At 35.0% G+C, this 19,918-nt stretch overlaps 1 protein-coding gene across 1 annotated transcript in view; it reads right to left on the minus strand.

Moving 5' to 3' along the window:
• The window catches only part of LOC149795264 (uncharacterized), a 56,450-nt gene that overhangs the window by 4,129 nt on the left and 32,403 nt on the right, over positions 1-19,918 (minus strand). Inside the window, exons 7-10 of the mRNA XM_089964996.1 lie at positions 16,561-16,658; positions 11,627-11,708; positions 6,435-6,599; positions 2,183-2,291 (exon numbers count right to left, since the gene is read on the minus strand). Coding sequence (XP_089821122.1) covers positions 2,183-2,291; positions 6,435-6,599; positions 11,627-11,708; positions 16,561-16,658 — 454 coding nt within the window. The remainder of the gene's footprint in view (positions 1-2,182; positions 2,292-6,434; positions 6,600-11,626; positions 11,709-16,560; positions 16,659-19,918) is intronic.

Below are 19,918 nucleotides of genomic sequence, written 5' to 3' on the forward strand. Positions count from 1 at the left end.
ATCAAATTTTGTTTTCCTCTCCCTATTATGATTGCTGCATATTGAGAATTTGTAATAGAGTATGTACTAAAGATTGATCTGAACCAAAAATTAATAGTGATGAGAGATTCTAACATGGTGGCCATGTCACCTTGTTAATTGCCTCACTAAATTTGCAACAACTGCAAATATTTTGCAATTTACCAAAATAAAGGAATGAAAAGCACAATAGCCTTTTGAAAGGCAGTAGTCACTCACTTTCGGAGAGAAATAATCATTATATAAAGATGTCTTATACTTGTAAATGTGGTATTTGACCAGAAAGAAGACTTTTTTGCCCTGTGTAGCAACCACCATTTATACTCACTTACAAGTCACATCCAAATGCAAGCTGCACAGATCTGCCACTGCATAAACAGTGTTAGGAGTAATCAGTAGAACAAACAACAAAGGTTCTTACATGCTGGTGCATTATGCAACAAGAGATCAGGGTCTATGTTGTTTGTAGCTTGACTTGACTTATAAGCCATCATATGTGGTACAAGAAAAGATTAAAATGAAACGTGTTCAGTGAAAGCTAGAATCTCAACTGCATCCATAAGCTTGTCAGGAAACCCATTAAAATTTTTGATTTTCATAAACATCAACACAAAATTTTAAAACTGTTGACCATAGAGCTTAAGCAGGAAGACATTAACTCCTTGAAGGGGCCCCGAGTGGCCGAGTGGTCTAAAGCGCTCTTCGTTACGGATCACTTCCATCTCACCTCTGTCTGCGGCGGTTCGAGTCTAAGATTCAGCCAATGTGGGTATATGAGAAAGCTTGCCAGTAGCTTCTCGAGGGTCGGTGGTTCTTTCCGGGGTTTTCCCGGGTTCTTCCTCCCCATTAATACTGGCCGCCATGTATAGCCTATCGTGTGCTGAAAAATGGCGTTAAACCCCACAACAACAACAACAACTCCTTGAAAATCAGCATTTAGACATATAGTAAGATTATCATTAAAGTTTCACTTGTATGCAACCACTTATATAAAAAATATGTCCCTTCTAAAACCTTTAAATCCAAATTAACATTGTTCCCCCTGATGCTTAAGCATGTGAAACCAGAGAAGAAATGCTAACATATCGTGGCATAAATTTTTTACCAAAGATATTATCATGGAGTTTGAGGCATAAGCAGCAATGGCTGTAAAAGTGACTTTCCAAAACTTAAAAGTTTAATATAAAATGACTACCATATTTAACCATGTTTATGCAAGTGTGACAAAAAAAATGAATCATAGACATAAGGGTCTTGCCTACTTGACTTAATCTAATTTCTTTCAAAATGTAACATAATTTTAATTTGGGTCCTTTAATTAACAGTAACTTTACCTGCTGAAGCTATTATTACCATCATTATTATTTTAATATTATTTAAAAAAAAAATTACCATCATCAAATAAAACCATTTATAATAAATTATTAATACTCGATTTAACCCTGTTATTAAAAGCAAATGCAAATACTTTGCAAAATAGAAATCCATATTTTGTGCTGGTTTATTATAACTGACAAGGAACTGTAAACTAAAACTAGCTTTTGTAGAGGGTATTGAACAATCTAGCCTTTTTTTATATATACTGATAACGTCATTTGCCTTTACACTGATTATATGTCTGCATCTAATGTGAAACCAGGCCATAAGTATGTTTCCAAATTTGTTTTAAAAAGTAAAATCTGCTGTAGCAGATTGTAGTCTAATAAGATTATCTGTAAATGCATGTAAACAAACTTACAAAATTTCATATGTTAATATCAAGTTTTTTTGTTGCTTTTGCAAATAGTCCATACAACATTTTCACCCCAAAATTTCTTAACGGTTCAAAACTTTCATTTAAAAAGAAACACATGAAAAAATTGAACATGAGGATACAATCTAAACCTGGTCATCTACATATCCATGCAAGCATTAACATTTTTTTATTTGTCCACATCAAACAGGTTTTGTGCATCTTACCCTAATAAGTACAAGTCTAAAAAGTAAAATCTCTACATGAAACTGGAAAATTGCTGCAGTGGACTATACATCTAATAAGATGATTCAGATATGTATACAAACATGCATAGCAAATTTCATTTGGACAGTGCAAATTCAGAAAGACACTGCTGCAAGCAGTGGGGATGTAACAATTTATAAAAGTTGCAAATTTCCCTGGTTTTACCGAAGCTGTTGTGCCATTCTGTAATAATACAGGCAGTAATAGGGCATCTTCAAAATCTCATATGTCTGACCCAAGCCATACCATGCTCTGTAATCTCTTCTGTTCACCTCTGGAAAAAAGACAGAATATGGCTAATATAAAGTCCAAGTATGTTTTTGCAGGCGTGGTATTATTTTGAACAAGTACATTTACCCTGCTGACAAAATCATCAGGTTGTCTGATAACAAATATTCTAAGGCTATTCCACGGTCTCTTTACTCAAAATTAAATCAAACTTTGCTTCTAAATATCAAATCAAATTATTAACTTCATCTGTCATTACATGATGTAAAAAATGTATGATTTAATCAACAGAAGAATTTTGAAATTTTACAATTACTCAGTTCTCTTATATAATCCTGGATCACAAAGATATCTAATATTAATATAAAAGAATGACTTTCAAAGTTCTAAAATAGACAATCGCAATGTTTATATGTAACACTTCTCAAATCCTTTTCTGTACACTGCATAAACTTACCATTCTTGTTTAAGTTCACATGTTCTAACAGCTTCAATGTGCATTTACTTTTTGTTATATAAATATTAAGCATATGCATAATTCATTTCTTTCAAGAGTTTTACTATAATTTTTAAAAATATTTATTTCATTTTGTAAAATTTATTTAGTTATCTTTTGCAATGTTTTACTCATACTGTCAATGAATGTGTCATGTAAATTATCAGAGCAAATCTATATCATCTCCGAATCTTTTGCAAAAAATCAAGATATAAAGAAAGCAAAGCCAGAATAGACACAAAAAATATGTATTTATCAGAATAATGTATCAGTATATAATTACGAAAGAATAATTGTCTTTTGAAGACAACAGATTTAGCCACTAATTTGAAGGTGTTCTGCATAAATTTAAGAGAGATGCTGCAAGGGCGAAGTGGTTAGTGTGCTGGACTTGTGACTGCAAGAGTGAAGATTCAGATCCAAAAATCAGATCAGCCCTGGACGGATGAAGTGTGTCCTTAGAAAAGGCACTTAATTCTAATTGCCTCAACAATAAAAATCCTACTTTGCTGCTTTGCCGTAAAACAACAAGATATAGTAGGACTTTATCACAAGTGCAGTCTATGCATATTTTGGTCCATTAATGGCAACTTAAGAAAACATGATTAATCTGAGCAAAGATGTGCACTTAATTTTTATAGGGAGAGTAATTGTTGTCTTCCAAAGTCTTTATCAGTGTCTGAAAATAAACACTTTTTACATTGAGCTTAACATCTAGCATTAGCCAATCCTGAACCATTTAGTGATGGCAGAATTGGAATTATCATTCCTGGTTGAATCTGAAAAGTAGGTTTTATTTTAAAAATATGAACACCTGGCTGGTGTAACAGCAACAGGGCTCTAGGTAGTGCATTTGGCTGACTTTAAACCATACAAATTAACTGCATCATACACTACAGTCATCAAAATTAAACTGCTAGATTGGGATTTGACTTTGATATAATTGGTTGCATGAAGCTACAATTTGTTGTTTCAGGCTGCCATACAATGGAATTTTCCTCCTGGTTTAAGGACCTACACTGTTTTGATTTTTTATTCTCATGACATCACTGTGCCACTCCATTCAACTGATCTGTTACCCAAGCCCAATCAGTTTTGTCAAAGTATGCAATAAATAAACTAGAGGAATAGTGAGCATTTTACTCACAGACTGAGCTTTTCTAATATTAATGAATTTTACATGTTTCATTATATTCACAGTAAATTAATTGCATGCTTTTCATGCACTAAGTGTGCGGTGAGGATTCATTACATTGAAAGGGGATCTGCATACTCATATATCCTGGAGAAAATGCTGAGCAACATTTAATCTCCCTGACCTCTAGGAACTAGTATGCACTAACAAGTATTCTTTCACATAATTTAAAACAGCCTAAGATGATCCAAAACTGAAGTAGAAAGACCATTCACACTAGTCTTCTAATAGCTAACATGTTTGATTGATCCAAATATTTTAGAGAATATTTATCCATGTCATTTGGACAAGTATGATTTTTTAAGAGCAATCCCAGCACACTGTAAACACAAAGAATATGCACTCTGCACTACAGCATTTGGTTCATGGTTTTGATACATTCAAAAGGTTGAGTCTGACTGCTCAAGGTCTCGTTTTCTTTAGGTTCTCAAGTTTAGTTCTGGTAAAAAAACACAATTCACTAGCAAGTCTTTATGAACAATAGCGATGTGATGATTGCTCGAAATAATCTGATTATGGCTTTCAATATAAATGCCTCAAGTTTTCAGAATATTTTAGAACACACTGGCGGCCTAAATGGTTAGAACGTCCGCCTCAGATGCAGAAGGTTGCAGGTTCAAACCCTGGCTGAGTCATACCAAAGACTTATAAAAATGGTATTAGCAGCTGCCTCACAGGTCGCTCAGCATTAAGGAGTTTTTGTTATGGCTGGTCGGGTGTCAGGATAATGTGACTGGGTGGGACATGATGCTACATGTCTCCAGCATGATGCCCCAGTGCTAGACATCACTATAATCTGTCACACTGCAGACACTGTAGTAAAATGACATTTTAAAGCTACATTAAAATTCCAAATCACACCCCCTCCCCCAATTATTTTGTTTCTACTCCTTTAGCATTTTTAATATATTGCAAACATATTTCTTAAATCAATGACAAACCATTTCAAACAGATACTCCTATTAGTCATCAATCAGCAGTATTTTTCAATCAATGTTTTTATAAGATGACCTGGTGACAGTGATAATTCTGTCAATTTAGGAACACAAAGCAATGTTACCTATAATGTGAAAATGTAATTTGTCATACAAAATGTAAAAAGAATCACAAAGGAATTGAACCTGATGATTGATTAAGATGAACTGATTATCGATCTTTAAATATCAACCGATTCTCAACACTAAAAAGTACTTCAAAAAGATTCTTAACACTAAAGAGTACTTCAAATATACAGTGTGTTAAACAATAATAAATCTGGTTCACATACAGTTGTCCTTCATTACAAGGCGCCTCAGTGTAATACAGTCAACGATTTAACATAGCCATGGATCCTTTTAAATTGCTACCAAATTTATCTCAATTAATTTTAGTCTTTCACTTAACTTTTACCACTGATAATGTGATTTCACATGAAATATAACCCATCATTAATGTGGTTATGTGGTTATGTGCAAACAAGACCAAGTTTTACACAGTTTTGCCTATAATGTACTTTAGTATAAGGTAAATTCATCTATATAGCAGTCCACTTTTAAGGGTTTTCTCAATTCTGTTATAATGAGGGACCATGTGTTACCTATAGCTTTTCTGTAGGCCTGTATAGCTAAAGTGTTATAAGGGGGGGGGGGCCGAGTGGCCAAGTGGTCTAAAGTGCTCTCCATTACGGATCACTGCCATCTCACCTCTGTCTGTGTGGGTTCGAGTCCAAGGCTCGGCTAACGTTGGTACATGGGAAAGCCTGCCGGTAGCTTCTCATGGGTCGGTGGTTCTTCCCTGGGTTTTCCAGGGTTCTTCCTCCACCAGTTATACTGGCCGCCATGTATAGCCTATCTTGTGCTGAAAAATGGCGTTAAACCCTAGAACAACAACATCAACAACAATAATGAGGGGCCATTGTACTACTGATAGCTTATCTATAGGCTTATATAGCTGAATCTGTTATGAGGGACAACTGTACTACCTATATCATGTCTGTAAGCCTGTGGAGCTGAATTGTGTTATACTGAGGGGCCATTGTACTACTGATAGCTTATCTATAGGCCTATATAGCTGAATCTGTTATTATGAGGGACAACTGTACTACCTATGTCGTGTCTGTAAACCTGTGGAGCTGAATTGTGTTATAGTGAGGGGCCACAGTACTACCTATAGTTTGTTTGTGGGCCTATATAGCTGAATCTGTTATAATTAGTGGCCATTGTACTACATATAGCTTGTCTGTAAGACTGTAGGGCTGAACATGTCCTAATGATGGACCATTTTACCATCACTTGTATGTAAGCTTGTAGAGCTGAATCAGTCATAATGAGGAATCACTATAGTTCGTCTGTAGGCATGTATAGCTGAATCTGTTATAATGTGGGACCATTGTACTACCTATAGCTTGTCTGTAGGCCTGTATAGCTGAAACTCTTATAACAAGGGACCACTGCACTACCTACAGCTTGTCTGTAGACCTGTATATCTGAATTTGTTATAATGAGCTACCATTGTACTACCTATAGCTTGTCTGTAGGCCTGTATAGCTGCTGATGTATTTTTCATTTCCATGTACTCATGCCCCATGAGGGTCCATGCTGCCAAGTAGTGAGGGTTTAGCTTAAGGGACCGCTGGAAATATAACACTGCTTTCTCGTGTTGGGAACGCAAGGAGTAGTAGTTTCCTGGAAATAAAAACATGAATCCTCTGTAACTTTAAACTTGCATGAACAATGTAAAAAACATTTTGCAAGCATCAGATTGATGTTTTTAGCACAACATCACACGAGATACTGTGAATTCATTTGTATACCTGGCTATCAATTTCATTTAATGAAAAATCATATTTTAATTGGTATTTAAATTAGTAGATTTTGGAAGAAGCCCTATTAGAATCTAGATTATAATTTCCTCTTTGTTGGGCTTTTTAAGTTCATTTTATTCTGCCAACCACGAGCTCCATTCAATACTCGTATCCCATGAAAAACACTGATTACACAGTAATTGCATTAAGTTCATTTAGAATATATTTTATCAACGACTAATGAGTGATTAATGTCCATATCGTATCTTTGATATTTGTAACATATTATAACATCTCAAGACATCACAAATGACATCATTATGTCATGCAAAATAAAGGCAAAATGACTGACACATCCAAATGTACTTACAAGTAATTTCACTTCAATTTTGAGTTGGTTAAATAAAATCAGTCTTTTTGGTATTGTAAGCAGGATCTTACATTTGTGCTAATTTCAAATGAAAGTGATGAAACTTCTCTAATCATTTCAATCTCTGCTTTCCAAAGGTTACAGACAATGGAAACTTTTGGACTCATTTCATAAATTTCATCTGATATGAGCACGTGTGTGTGTGTGTGTATGTATGTATGTACATACATATGTATGAATAGATATATGGATGGATGGATATGTAGATTAGCTTTTAATGACACCTCAGCTCAATAATGGTAATAGGGTACCAATCAAAAGTAAAAATGTTAGGGACCTAAAGCATTCCAATGTTAACATGAAGTTCTACAAAATGAAAAAGAAGTTATAATTCTGAAAACATAAAATAAAATGCAAAGCAAAAAAGCATAAAACTATTAAAACAAAGTCTAGAAAATAATTATAACAAATATTTATATTTATTTTATGCTAGGCTGTGAATTAATTGATTTTCAAATTAAAATAATTTTGATACTTACTGCAGTGAATTACAAGGAATAATTTCACTGCCACGTTTACAAAATAACCATGAAATTCGTAGTTATTCTTAGATGCTTACTTGGCAGAGATTTTAAGATGGCCATCTCCTGTTACAAATGACTCGAGTTAGAATCCAACAATGCACAATGTTTTTTCTTAATGTACTATTTTACTTTGAATTGGGGAGGAGAATTATACAACTGTTTATATGATCTGTGTGAATAACTACAAAAAACAGCAGAACATAAACAGTAAACTGCAGACATGACATGGGATCCATTAAGAAATATGCTACTTCAATTTCTAATACCGTATATCTCGCTAGCCAATAAGTTTGAGCATAAAATAAAAAGACAATTTGCTTGCTGTGAGTGAAAAACAGTTATTTCATCTTGTGGTTGAAAAACTTGAGTAGTTTCACCCACTCAATGAAATATATCCGCTATTCACTCATTTCAAGCAAATATCCTCTATATAATCCAAATATTTCTGCAATATATGACCACAATGGTACAACGGTCTCAAACGTTTTTATAGAGAGCAGCCTGGGATAAGCTTAATATTTGCAAGATGAATACACTTCTTTTCAGTTACTAACAATATGAAGTAAATAAAAAAAGAAATATATTAAATGAAAAATTACAGACGTGAAAATTAACAGAAGGCAATTTTTGGAGTAAAATATATTTATTTGATAATATTTACCTATCTTAATATGTTAAGAGCGTGACCACTACCTCCAGAATCCCTCCCTCACAAGTTAACATTTAACCAAACAAAAAAGACAAAGGTTGTCTGCCCACATAGGTGTGAGTCAGACTAGAATGATCTTTCCTTGAATCAAAGCCAAATCCCATCCATACTTAATTTACTGCTAGAGCAGAATGCATGCTCTGCATAAGGATGTATCCACAGTGGGAAGTGTGTATCTGTATTTTGACTGGGTAAGTACTATGGAAGAAACATGTTACTACAAAAAATTGGTCTCTTCTTCAATGTTATCTGATCATAATGCCTCATGAGAATATGTGAAAGGTGGATGGAGTACATCCCCTTACAGAGACTGGGCCCATCTCTGGTATTCCAAAGTATGCGAAGCAGCTTCCAACTCAAAAGAAATATACAGGCTGGAGTAGTGACTCCATATACTCAGACATGACTGATTGTGAATAATTTTTCCTCGGTAAATCCAGCAGAAGTCAATAGGCTGTGTCACTGAGAACTTGCCAAACATCATGGAAGGTAACATGCTGCACCATTGCTATGGGTCCCATCAGGTCAAATAGAGCCTTTTGGGGCACAAGGTCAGGACCTTTGGTCCTGATAGGTAACAGTTTGCAGGACGGTCCGAGGGGTCTCTGTTTTGTTTTATATCCTCCCTTCCATGATGCCCAAAATGTGTTTGAGATTGTTGAATTGCAGCTTTTATTATGATCAGTGCTAAGTTCTTTACCTCATAAAACCATTGGAAAAATGTTAACCAACTGGGATAATGAAGGTTTAAGCAGTGTTATATGTTGCCACTAGCAACAATGAGAAAACTCTTCACTCTGCCTTGCATGCTTTCAGAGAGGGGGACCTTCTCACTCAAGGGATTTTATTCACTGCTTGTTCTGAAAAATGTTTGCCCCTGAAGGTTTCTTGATATGATCCAGACATGCTGGTTCAATTGATCTGGATTTGGATGAAATGCCAAGCATCAGGTTTGAGCAAGTAAGGAAAGACCTCACTTTTTCTTGGCATTTCTGCTGCCAGGTTTAACAAGTTGTTTACCCATGATTTTTTCTCACCTAAGAGGAGCTTTCAGGATAAGGCAGCACTCCAATTCCCTTGCCTTTTGCAGGACCTATGGGATATGAGGCCTTGGAGGATATGTGTATATACTGTTCAGATCTAGGAAAGAGCACTGACTTCCCAGGCCTTTAGATCTGAAACTTGAGAGATAATGGTTATAATTTTCACATTCCATCTTGTCACAAACAGATCCATATGTAGTCAGCCTCAGCATGTAAGCCTTGTCTTAATACCCAGTAGTGAACTGACAACAGTTTAGCTTAGGTGATTCCAGACGAATCTGCAATATATTCAGCTTGCCCATGATGTGATGGATTTAAATGTGCATTTGTCATTGACAATGCCATCTGATGAAATCCAAAGTTAGAATACACAGGTCTGGGGACTTGGTCCCTCCTTGCCCTCTGAGATAATTCACCACAGTGGAGTTGTTGAATACAAAGAGTATGGCCTTTCCATTTAGCACGTTCTGCCACAAACGATATGCATTCACTATAGACTTCATTTCTGGGAGATTGATTTCTTTCTGTCATGAGTAGGCCAAAACTTGCTGGTTTCTTGAAATGATGGTAGGTGTGCACCCAAGCCTTGTGCTGGCATCCATACAAATCATGATTCCTGGCAGCCTGACCTGCAAGGGAACACTTGCTGTAAGTCAATAAGGTTCTCATAATTGTTGCAGTGTGTTGTCTTGTAACTGAAGACTAGGGCTGTTTTCTTCCAGTGTGTTGTCTTGTAATTGAAGACCAGGGCTGTTTCCTCCAGTGTGTTGTCTTGTAATTGAAGACAAGGGCTGTTTCCTCCAGTGTGTTGTCTTGTAATTGAAGACTATGGCTATTTTCTTCCAGTGTGTTGTCTTGTAATTGAAGACTAGGGATGTTATCTCCAGGGTGTTGTCTTGTAACTGAAGACTAGGGCTGCTTCCTTCAGTGTGTTGTCTTGTAAATGAAGACTAGGGCTGTTTCCTCCAGTGTGCAAAGCATTGGTCACCAGTGGAACAACATTTTCAATTTGCAATGGTCTCATGCATCTAGTCTACCTAGGACTGAGATCTGCTACAACACTGAGTAGAACCAGTAGTTAAATGAATTCTTTGGCTGAGATGCAATTGTCAGTGAAGACATCACTGGCATGATCTTCAGTGCTCATATACGAGGGAGACAAACTGTTCTCTTGCATCCTGAACTCCATTCTCAACTGGGTGAAATACTGATATCATGTTCTTTGGTCAAAATTGAAGCTCACCAACTTTCCATCCAGAGAATGCAAATTTCACATATATAGCTAGTGTCACATCCCACAGATTCTATAAGAGTATCCTGTGTCTGTTTAAATTGCTTGTACTAATTGCACTTTGTCCTGCCCATTGTTATCACCTGTAAATACAGAGAGCTAATAGATGGCATATACAGGTAAAATTAGTTAAGTGTCACCTAACTTATTGCAAAGTGGATGCTAGTGAACAGTATGAATAACTATATGAATTATCTACATGATACTCTGGTCTGTAATTATCAAGTCAGTGACTGAAAAGCGTTACCATAATAACCTGATACATGTTACTGAATGAATGTACTAGTGACCAGAGCAGGTTGCAATAAAATGGCACCAACAGTTGTCTCATATGAAAGAGCAAGGAAGAGTTAGAAATATAGATGGAGTAGACTTCCCTTGTGTGCAAAACTCCTTCAACTCACATCAATAGTGTGAGAAGAAAAAAATTCATGATACAGGAGTTTTGAGAGGGATCTAAAAGAGCATGCTCCCTAGCTTGAGCTGAAGTAGTAACTTAAGTATGGATGGGATTTGGCGCAAATTCCATATCCAAGGGAGATTATTCTATCACATACACTGTTTGTAGGTATACAACTTATGGCATTTTTATAGCTGAAAGTTGACATGGGAATACAGGAATTGATAGACATATGTCATGCTCCTGATCATGTAACATATATAATGAAGAAACAGTAATTCTTTGTTGGTGGGAAATTTCAACTCTAAGCCTAATGTCACAAAAAAATTCTCAAATTCTGCTTTTTCTGCATAATTATTCTAAACCCACTTCATCAGTGATTACTCAGTACATCATTTCTAGGGCTGATTACTGTGGCAATGCTTTTGTTTAATTTTTATGTTTGTAACATTTTTCACTTGCTTTTGTCAGTAGTACACTATTTATGGCAAAAGAAATTTTCACAACTTACCTATGACACAGCAGGTTTCTACTCTGTATTTATCAATGGCACAGCACTTGTGAGCCAAATGGGCAAGCTCTGGCCGCATCTCCTGCAAATGAAATGTATGGTAACAAATAAAAACACAAGATGCAATACTGACTAAGTGAATTAAGAAAAGTGTGCTCAAATCTATGCTGTAAACCGTGTGAGCTAGGTCAGAAAGTTCAAAGGATTAAGCAAACGTATTACATAATATACTGTCTTTGTTTCATTATTTGACACTACAGACAATAAAAAGAATCCACCAATGGACTAACCAAATCAAAATTTTAGTCCAGAGCTCAAGGCAAATTCTATATGCCTGTGACATTGACCCCATAGTCAAATACTTTGGAAAAACATCACAATGTGTTTTTGGTTTATGCTGATATACCATAAATATGACAAGAATTCACTGACAAGGAAAATTTTAAAAAATACCTTTATGAAAATCTTTTAAAGTCCATGACCTTGATGACAGGGTCAAAGCAATACAGGTGTGCAACAGAATGAACTGCCTTTGCTTCATGATAGCCATTTTTTTATTACTGATTGTATTCAGATGATTTATTCTTATATCATGTAATCTTCTATGGAAGGAAATAAAGATGATGATGATGAAGTACCATATATACTTGCTTATAAGCTCAGTCCAGTTGCAAACGGGGTAGATTAAAATCTGGGTCTATGCAGTTCATTAGGGGTAATCAGTAGAACAAACAAAACAAAGTCTGATCTGAACTTGGCATATCAGCAAGGATATATGGGAAGAACAAAATCAATCAAGGGAATTTAAGTAAATGAAAAACTAGGCAATTACACAGTGTGATGAAACTGCATCAATGAATTTTTAAAACTGAATTTCCATTACTGGAGAAATAAATATTACGTGCCTTAAGCACATACACAGTTAGTCAGTATCCAAATTTCATCAGTTCATAATAAACATAAGGGTCTATAAAAACTTAATAATTAAAAAAATTTATTTGTAGATATTTTGAAACTTGATAAAGAAATAAATTTCAACATTTTTTAGATATTTGGAACCTTCACTTTTTCAACCTTCTGCTGTATAAAAAAATATCCTAAAATTTGTCAGGTATATTGTTTCATTTTCATTTAGTTTCAGCATGTCTGTCTGTGTATGTAGTATTAACTCCAATAATGTGGTTCAATGTTTATCAATGATAAGTTTGATCTATATTCTCCTCTTAGCTCAGAGAACACTACAGACACTCTGTTTTCCAAAAATGTCAATGCTTCTAATACATACTAGAGGTCTTTACAGTGTCTATAACAAAAATAACACAAAGGACTAGAGTCTTTATCTGTCCAATGCAGGGGTGCACAGCCTTTTTCGGCCAAGTGCCAGATTGCATTTTCTAAGACCACTCGAGGGCCGCAAATATATTTCTTTAATATAATTACTGTTCACGGGCCAGATTTCTGTGTTGTTTTAATTTGCCCTGAGGGTTGGACAGAACATATTAGCAGGCTGGATCCGGCTCGTGGGCCATGATTTAATGTATAAAGAAAAGCTCCTCAATGATAAAATTCCACCACAAAAGCTACCGTTTTTATTCGCTATGTTGAGTCCAAGTAACGACACAATAAACCCTGGCTCTGCCATTGCATACTGGATTGGTAAATCAAGGATTATATTGTTTGTTCTACTGATTACTTTTAGCCATGGCATAGACCCAGATCTGCTGGCACAATATGTGGTGACACATCTGGGTATGTGCAGTTTGCAGCTGGACTCATCTCATAAGCTAATATATATAGCAAGCAAGAATTTAATTAGGATTTCTTACTTCATGTGAATTCTTCCTTTATATATATATTGAACTAACTTGGGTGAAGATAAAATATTCTAAAAGAACAGCTAACTTAAGTCAAAATGTTTGATCTTACCCAAATGCATTTTTTGGTTACACGAGAAATGGGAAGCAGAGAGAGAATGAAAAAGACTAAACTCATCTCAAGCAACACTATAGAAACATGTTCTAAAGCATTTATTCTTTTACAATACAATATTCCCAAAGATAAGACACTTCTTAAAACTTGGTTAATGCAATGTATACTGTGTAAAGAAGAATACTAACATAGCCCGCTTGGAGTTTTTGGTCAATCAATATGGATTATGATTTCTTTTAGCATAAAAATATTCTAAATGTAATAAAACATTCAGGAGTATATGGTCCATAATCCCATGTGTTATATATTGAAAAGACCTGAGTTCAAGACTTAAAAATGCTTTTTATAAATAATAAAGGTGAGATAGAACATGCCTTTCAATATCACATAGTGACTTTGCATCAACACTGTTTGTCACAACAATATCAACTTCTGATAATATAGAACAGTATTGTGTCTAAATGCCAAAAGACAACACTGTAATACACCATATTATGGTGAAATTAATTATATTATTAAATTCATGCATGTATTAAAAATTAAATTTATTAGATTGACTGTAACACATTCTGACATAGTAGCGTGATCTCAATGAAAAAATAATTTTTGTACTAGTGCACTTGAGCAGTGTGGTGAGAGATAGCAGCAGCTTTATATAGAATTATATAATATTTATAAAGCATTCAAATTCAATAGCAATCATGTAATAAATCTATTTAAAATTTCTCATAACAATTTGATTCAGTTTTTGGATTTTAAAGTGCCAAAGTTAATATTGGTAATATAAAAATATATAAGTGATGGTTTTAGAATATATGGCCGAAACTCTTTTCTAGTTAGGTGTTTGTATTTTGCCGCTCTGACAGCTATCTGCCAGTGCACTGTCTGCACGCATATTTATGGACTCATATTCACATCACATGGCCTTAGTTAGCCAGTTAATGTTTGTCCTTCTCAGGGTTAGCCATGGCGGTAACCTAGTCAACTGTTCAAACTGCATGGAAATACCCCCTGAACACAAAATTTAGGCAGAATTAAGTTGTCCTCTCAATGTCTGTGATGTACGTTTTTACTTTTAATCTTATTTATATATTCATACCGTGATTAAGTAGAAGTGAATGAAATGGACAAGTGAATTTCGATGCGAATCAAGCGAGAGTACAACATACTGATAATGCAATGAGTTGAAATACGGTTAGACATAGACCCTATCAAATGCATACTATTTGCACATTAAAGTAAAAAAAACAAGTTCTCCATAACCAAGAACTTATAATAATGAACAGTAACATTAGTTCTAACATTTTGTTCAACAAAAGTCTGACAAGAGAAATGTGATTCTTTGGCTGGGCACATTGATTCCATCACTATCCTGCATCTCCACTATTTTGGTAAAAAAAAACTCCACTAGATCATTGAAGGCACTAATTTATGGACTAACATTATATTTCTGGCTTTGATATTCCAAAATCATGGAAGGTAAGATAATTAATTTCCTATTCATGTGAAATTCCAGCATGACATATACATGGTCCAACATGAAAATTAATATGGCACACTAACTTCTCACATGCAAACATCTTTCCAGTTAATGTTGATGTCCCTGGGCTTGTAGAACTGTTGATGTCTTTAGATGAATTCCTTGATGAATTCATTAATACTTATGAGAGCAGCGTGACATTACGAGGACCAGAGCAGGGTTTTATACTCACATTTAGCATAAAACACAGGGTACACATTTATAAGAGATGCAGATGGTGATCTAAACAATGGTGGGTGGGTGACATGCATTCAGGAATGGAAGAAGTAATTCACACGTGGTTGATGTTTTCACTTACGGATAAAAATAACATGATCAAATATGCTAAAGACTGATTGGTCAAACATCATCTCACACCTCAACATTTAACATCAAAAAATCTTCACCCATTAAATGGAGAATGTTTGTGCATGCAAAACTCCATTCACAATACCATTAAGATATTACAACATAGTGGACTGCCTTGTGTTTTTCTGACTTTGTTTCATGTTTTTACATTATCATTATTAGTATTATTATTAGAAAAGGAATGTAGTTCTTAACAGAGCCAAGTATTTTGGTTTGTTGAGTTAGGTATTACAATACCTTGATTTGCTAGCACATTATGTGACAGCAGATTTGGTATGAGAATTTTGCAGCTAAGTTGACATATATGAAGGTATGTCTGGTAGCCTAGCAACCTTCCATCTCAAAAAGTATGTGAACACCATTAACTTAGTCCTGCCCATTGTGTTGACCCCAATGTGGAGAGGATGCTAAAGAAAAAAAATGTTGAAAATAATTACAAGGACGACTGTGTAGTATGTACTGTACAATTATTCACGTAATTCATGTACTATGTTGAGAACTGAGATTTGAATTACCATACCAAATGCAAGTATGAATTCTTTTACATCCTTCTACTGACTGTTAGCTTTTGTGCTGTGAATGAAAAGTCCATCTAAGTGGACTAACAATCTTTGTATCAAAGGTTTGGAATACATGAAAAATGTCTATTTGTATTCAATCAAGATTTATATGAGGACATTTCATAATATAGACTTCAAAGCAAGTACCCCCACCAGTGACTTGCTATGCAGGTGTATGTATTAGTAATTTGATTGTACATCAGTACAATAAAGGATGCATGGTACCAATTAAACTTTCTCAAAAATAAGAACATAAATCCTAAGGTAAATTTACCACAATAGAAGATAAAAGATTTTAAAATTATGTAAAATGTACATCAGCAAAAGATAGAGATACACAATATAGGGTCAAATTTTGTTTGCCAAGCAGAATTTTCAACATGTCCCCAGCTGGCAGGCAATATCTTCCACTCACCAACACTGAATTTCATTTTGAATACATCTGTCATTTAAATTGTGTCCTTACTGAACAACTCCATTTTATTATGGTGAACATTCAAATGACATTAGAATACCATATGGTTCATGAAAGTATTTTGATCTCTTCAACTTATTACCTTGATGTATAACAAGTTTGAGTAGATGTCCATATTTTCCAATCTAAAAGGATCCATTTTCTGAAGCTCCGAGAAGGCAGTCACAGCTTGGTCCACATCTTAAACAAAAATGATGGTATTAAGTCAAAAGGAATACCCTTGTCTCTTTTCCTTGAAATTAGTATACCCATCTCTGAAGAACTATATAAATTTATCATCTCACATGTGATAGCTACCTTAATGACATGAATCAATAACCACTGTGACCTTGGCATCTGACCTTTTGACCACCCCACTTCTCTGCCAATATGTGACAAATTTGATAATACATGGATGGAAACAGAATATACTGTCCCTCCCTTCCCACTTCTTTTAACACTTTACTCCCAAACAACTAAATAGTTCACACCGTCACCTTGATCTTTGATGCCAAAATCAATAATCATCAAGGATGTACCATTACCATGTACATCTGAAAAGTCTAATGCATTTCCACAGACAAATGACACATTAGTTCTTGTCTTGAAAGGATCCTCTTAAGAGAGGTCACTTCTTATCTTCTCCTGCAGAATATGTAGCCTCAAGTGAAGGGGACCAATGTATGAGGTGTTTATTCCTTTAAAACATGTGAGAAACTGATCCCTGTCACCTTGATCATTGACCTTCCAACCTTGGGCAATATTTATGTCCTATAGCACACACTCCAAGCATTTGTGGGGAAAGTCTGACTATGATTCAATTAAGAACACAGAAGGTGTTTCTCTTTAAAAAGTTTTTAATCAAAAGTTGATGCCAGCCCAAAAAATGAGTCTCAGCTGTATTCATAGTGATACTTTCCAAAATTGGGGTATTTGTAGAAAGCACATCAGGCTAGATATGTGCAGAATATATATTCATAATGAAGAAAAAACATTAAATACCATTTGATGACACATCTACCATTAATATTTGAAAATCTTCCACTTTTAATTTTGAATGTTATAGCCACAGTCTTTGGAAGAAAAACTTTTTTGAAACCAATTTTAGGAGTAAACAATGCTTCTTCAATAACACTTACCCGATCATAATATGTTAGGATAACATCCACTCCCTCGCAAATGTAGTTCCCCCAGTAAAGAAAGACATTAATTAGGTTTGTGGCTTGGTTTAGCAACATAAGTGTTTGAAAGCCCTTTACTTTATTGGCGAAGTGCAACAACTAACACTAAAAACTATCTTTCCCAACCTAAAAAGTCACCTGCTTGCCAATGTGAAAGCAGACCAAAGTAGTCTCCCCTTGGATAAATTGGCTGGCACTAAATCCAGTCAATCATCAGTTAATATTTAAGTATATATTAGGGGTGAAATGATTCATTGATATATTGATGCAAAAATACTTTTGCTGAAATGATACACATATCATTATTGTTATTCTGTAAAATTATAATCCATCTGAAACAGCATTTGCAGTCACAGGCACTCATGTTTTCAAGCAAAGTTTCTACTTTGAATTGTATCTTGACTTCTCTGGGTCGATTTGAAAGCTATGTTACCAGTGTGTTGCATGTTCAAATGTTACACTGAATTCTCATTTGTTGTAATTGCTTGTTCTGCTCCATGTTCAACAATAACCACCAATCAGAAATCAATGTAGCTAATTCTCTGCATGACATACAGGAAGTATTGGCAGAGCAACATAGATTTCGTGCCAAAGTCATTAGATATGTCAAGTACTTAAGTATAAATGCTCTCAGGGTGTGCTATTGCATGAATCATGCAAAATTTGTACAAATTCGCACGCTTGGCGAACAGTGAAACACGAAAACTCTTGCAAATTCGTTGAAAGTCACACATACGAAAAAGTGTCAGCGAAGTATACAATTTTTATTTAACCATTCTTGTTGATACATGTTTTTGGGATAGAAACTGTTCTACATCTGGGTTTTTCAAGCAAGATAAGAATGGTTGTGAAACTAAATTCGACTAGAACAACATGCCAAGGAATAAAAATTATGGCATAGTCTGACCCATTTATGAAGAAAGTTTGACAAATGCATGGTTTATGCTATGTATATGTCGCTTCAGAAAGAAGCACAGAAAAATACTGATACAAAGAAATGGAGCAAAGCATGCTCAGAATTAATTGACAGATGAATGCTTATATAACTAGAGGTGACATATGTCAAAGATGTTGATTTGAGTAGCACTATAAGAAAGTGGAGCAGGAAGAAAGACAGATATTGTAGTTTAGATAAATATTTAACTATGATCATTTCTTCCTCCACTCCTTTTTCTTTGATAAAGGAGGAGGTCTCCCTTAAGATAAAATACTGTCATCATCTCTCCTTAAATTGTACATGGGAAACAAATTTGGAATTTCTTTTCTTCATGCAGAGATATTTAACCAGTGAATGAAGGTGCTGATGGAATTAATGTAATTAGCATAGAATGAGCAATGGGGCTGATTTCAAACTGCTCAAGTTTTTATCACCTTGTGTAAGTTAAAAAGAAAATTGTAGAATAGGACTGGGTGTAGTCAATAGTTTTCCTTCTTCACTAACAAATACAAGTACCTGTGGCGCAGCAGTGATTTACATCTGCAGTAAATAAAATGTGATCGATTTTGTTGGTATTCAACCTTATTCCCAATGCCCTGATTTGTTCTAGATAAGACTGTCTTTGCACGAGGAAACTGCATTATTTGTAATTTCTTCCAAGTGCAGTTTAAAGCTCTAAATATGGCTGTAATTTCTGAGGCTTCATCCAGCTACTGACTCATGATGGTTCCATGGGATGTTGCAATTGCAGTTCCAACCTTATCTCAGTCTCTTGAACTGTCTGCATACAGAATGTCTGGCTATGAAGTATGATTTCAATGAATTTACTCTCAAAAGGAGAGGATCTGTTGAGGACATTCAGAATGTGCAAAGATCAAACATTATTTTGGGAGGTTTTGATAACCACAGTGGCGAGCTGAGAATATAGAAATTTGCAATATTTGTAACAATGAATTTTACTTTTTCTAGATGACAAATTTTTATGTGAAATAGTAGAATGAAATTTGCTTTCTGTGCATACAAAATTTGGTGTTGGGCTTAGAGATGATACTGTATGTGGAATTTGATTTTGTTCATCTGAGATAAAGTGATGATTCATCGGCCTGAACATAGATGTTTTATAAAGGGACAGTTCTAATGCACCCAACAAAACTACCAGTTGGAATATCTATGGTGGCGCTCTACAGTTTCGCATTTTGCATAGAGTTAGAATTTTAAAGGAAAAGAATTTCCCCGGCTTTCCTCACTGGTTATACTGGCTATTCGAAAAAGACACTGTATATCTTAGGTATTGTTCAAAGAACCTTTAATTACTTTTATTTTGGTGTATGATTGATGGGTGT

This window comes from Sinohyriopsis cumingii, chromosome 7, assembly GCF_028554795.1.
Source record: "Sinohyriopsis cumingii isolate HCF-2022 chromosome 7, ASM2855479v2, whole genome shotgun sequence".
Taxonomy (NCBI): Eukaryota; Metazoa; Mollusca; class Bivalvia; order Unionida; family Unionidae; genus Sinohyriopsis; species Sinohyriopsis cumingii.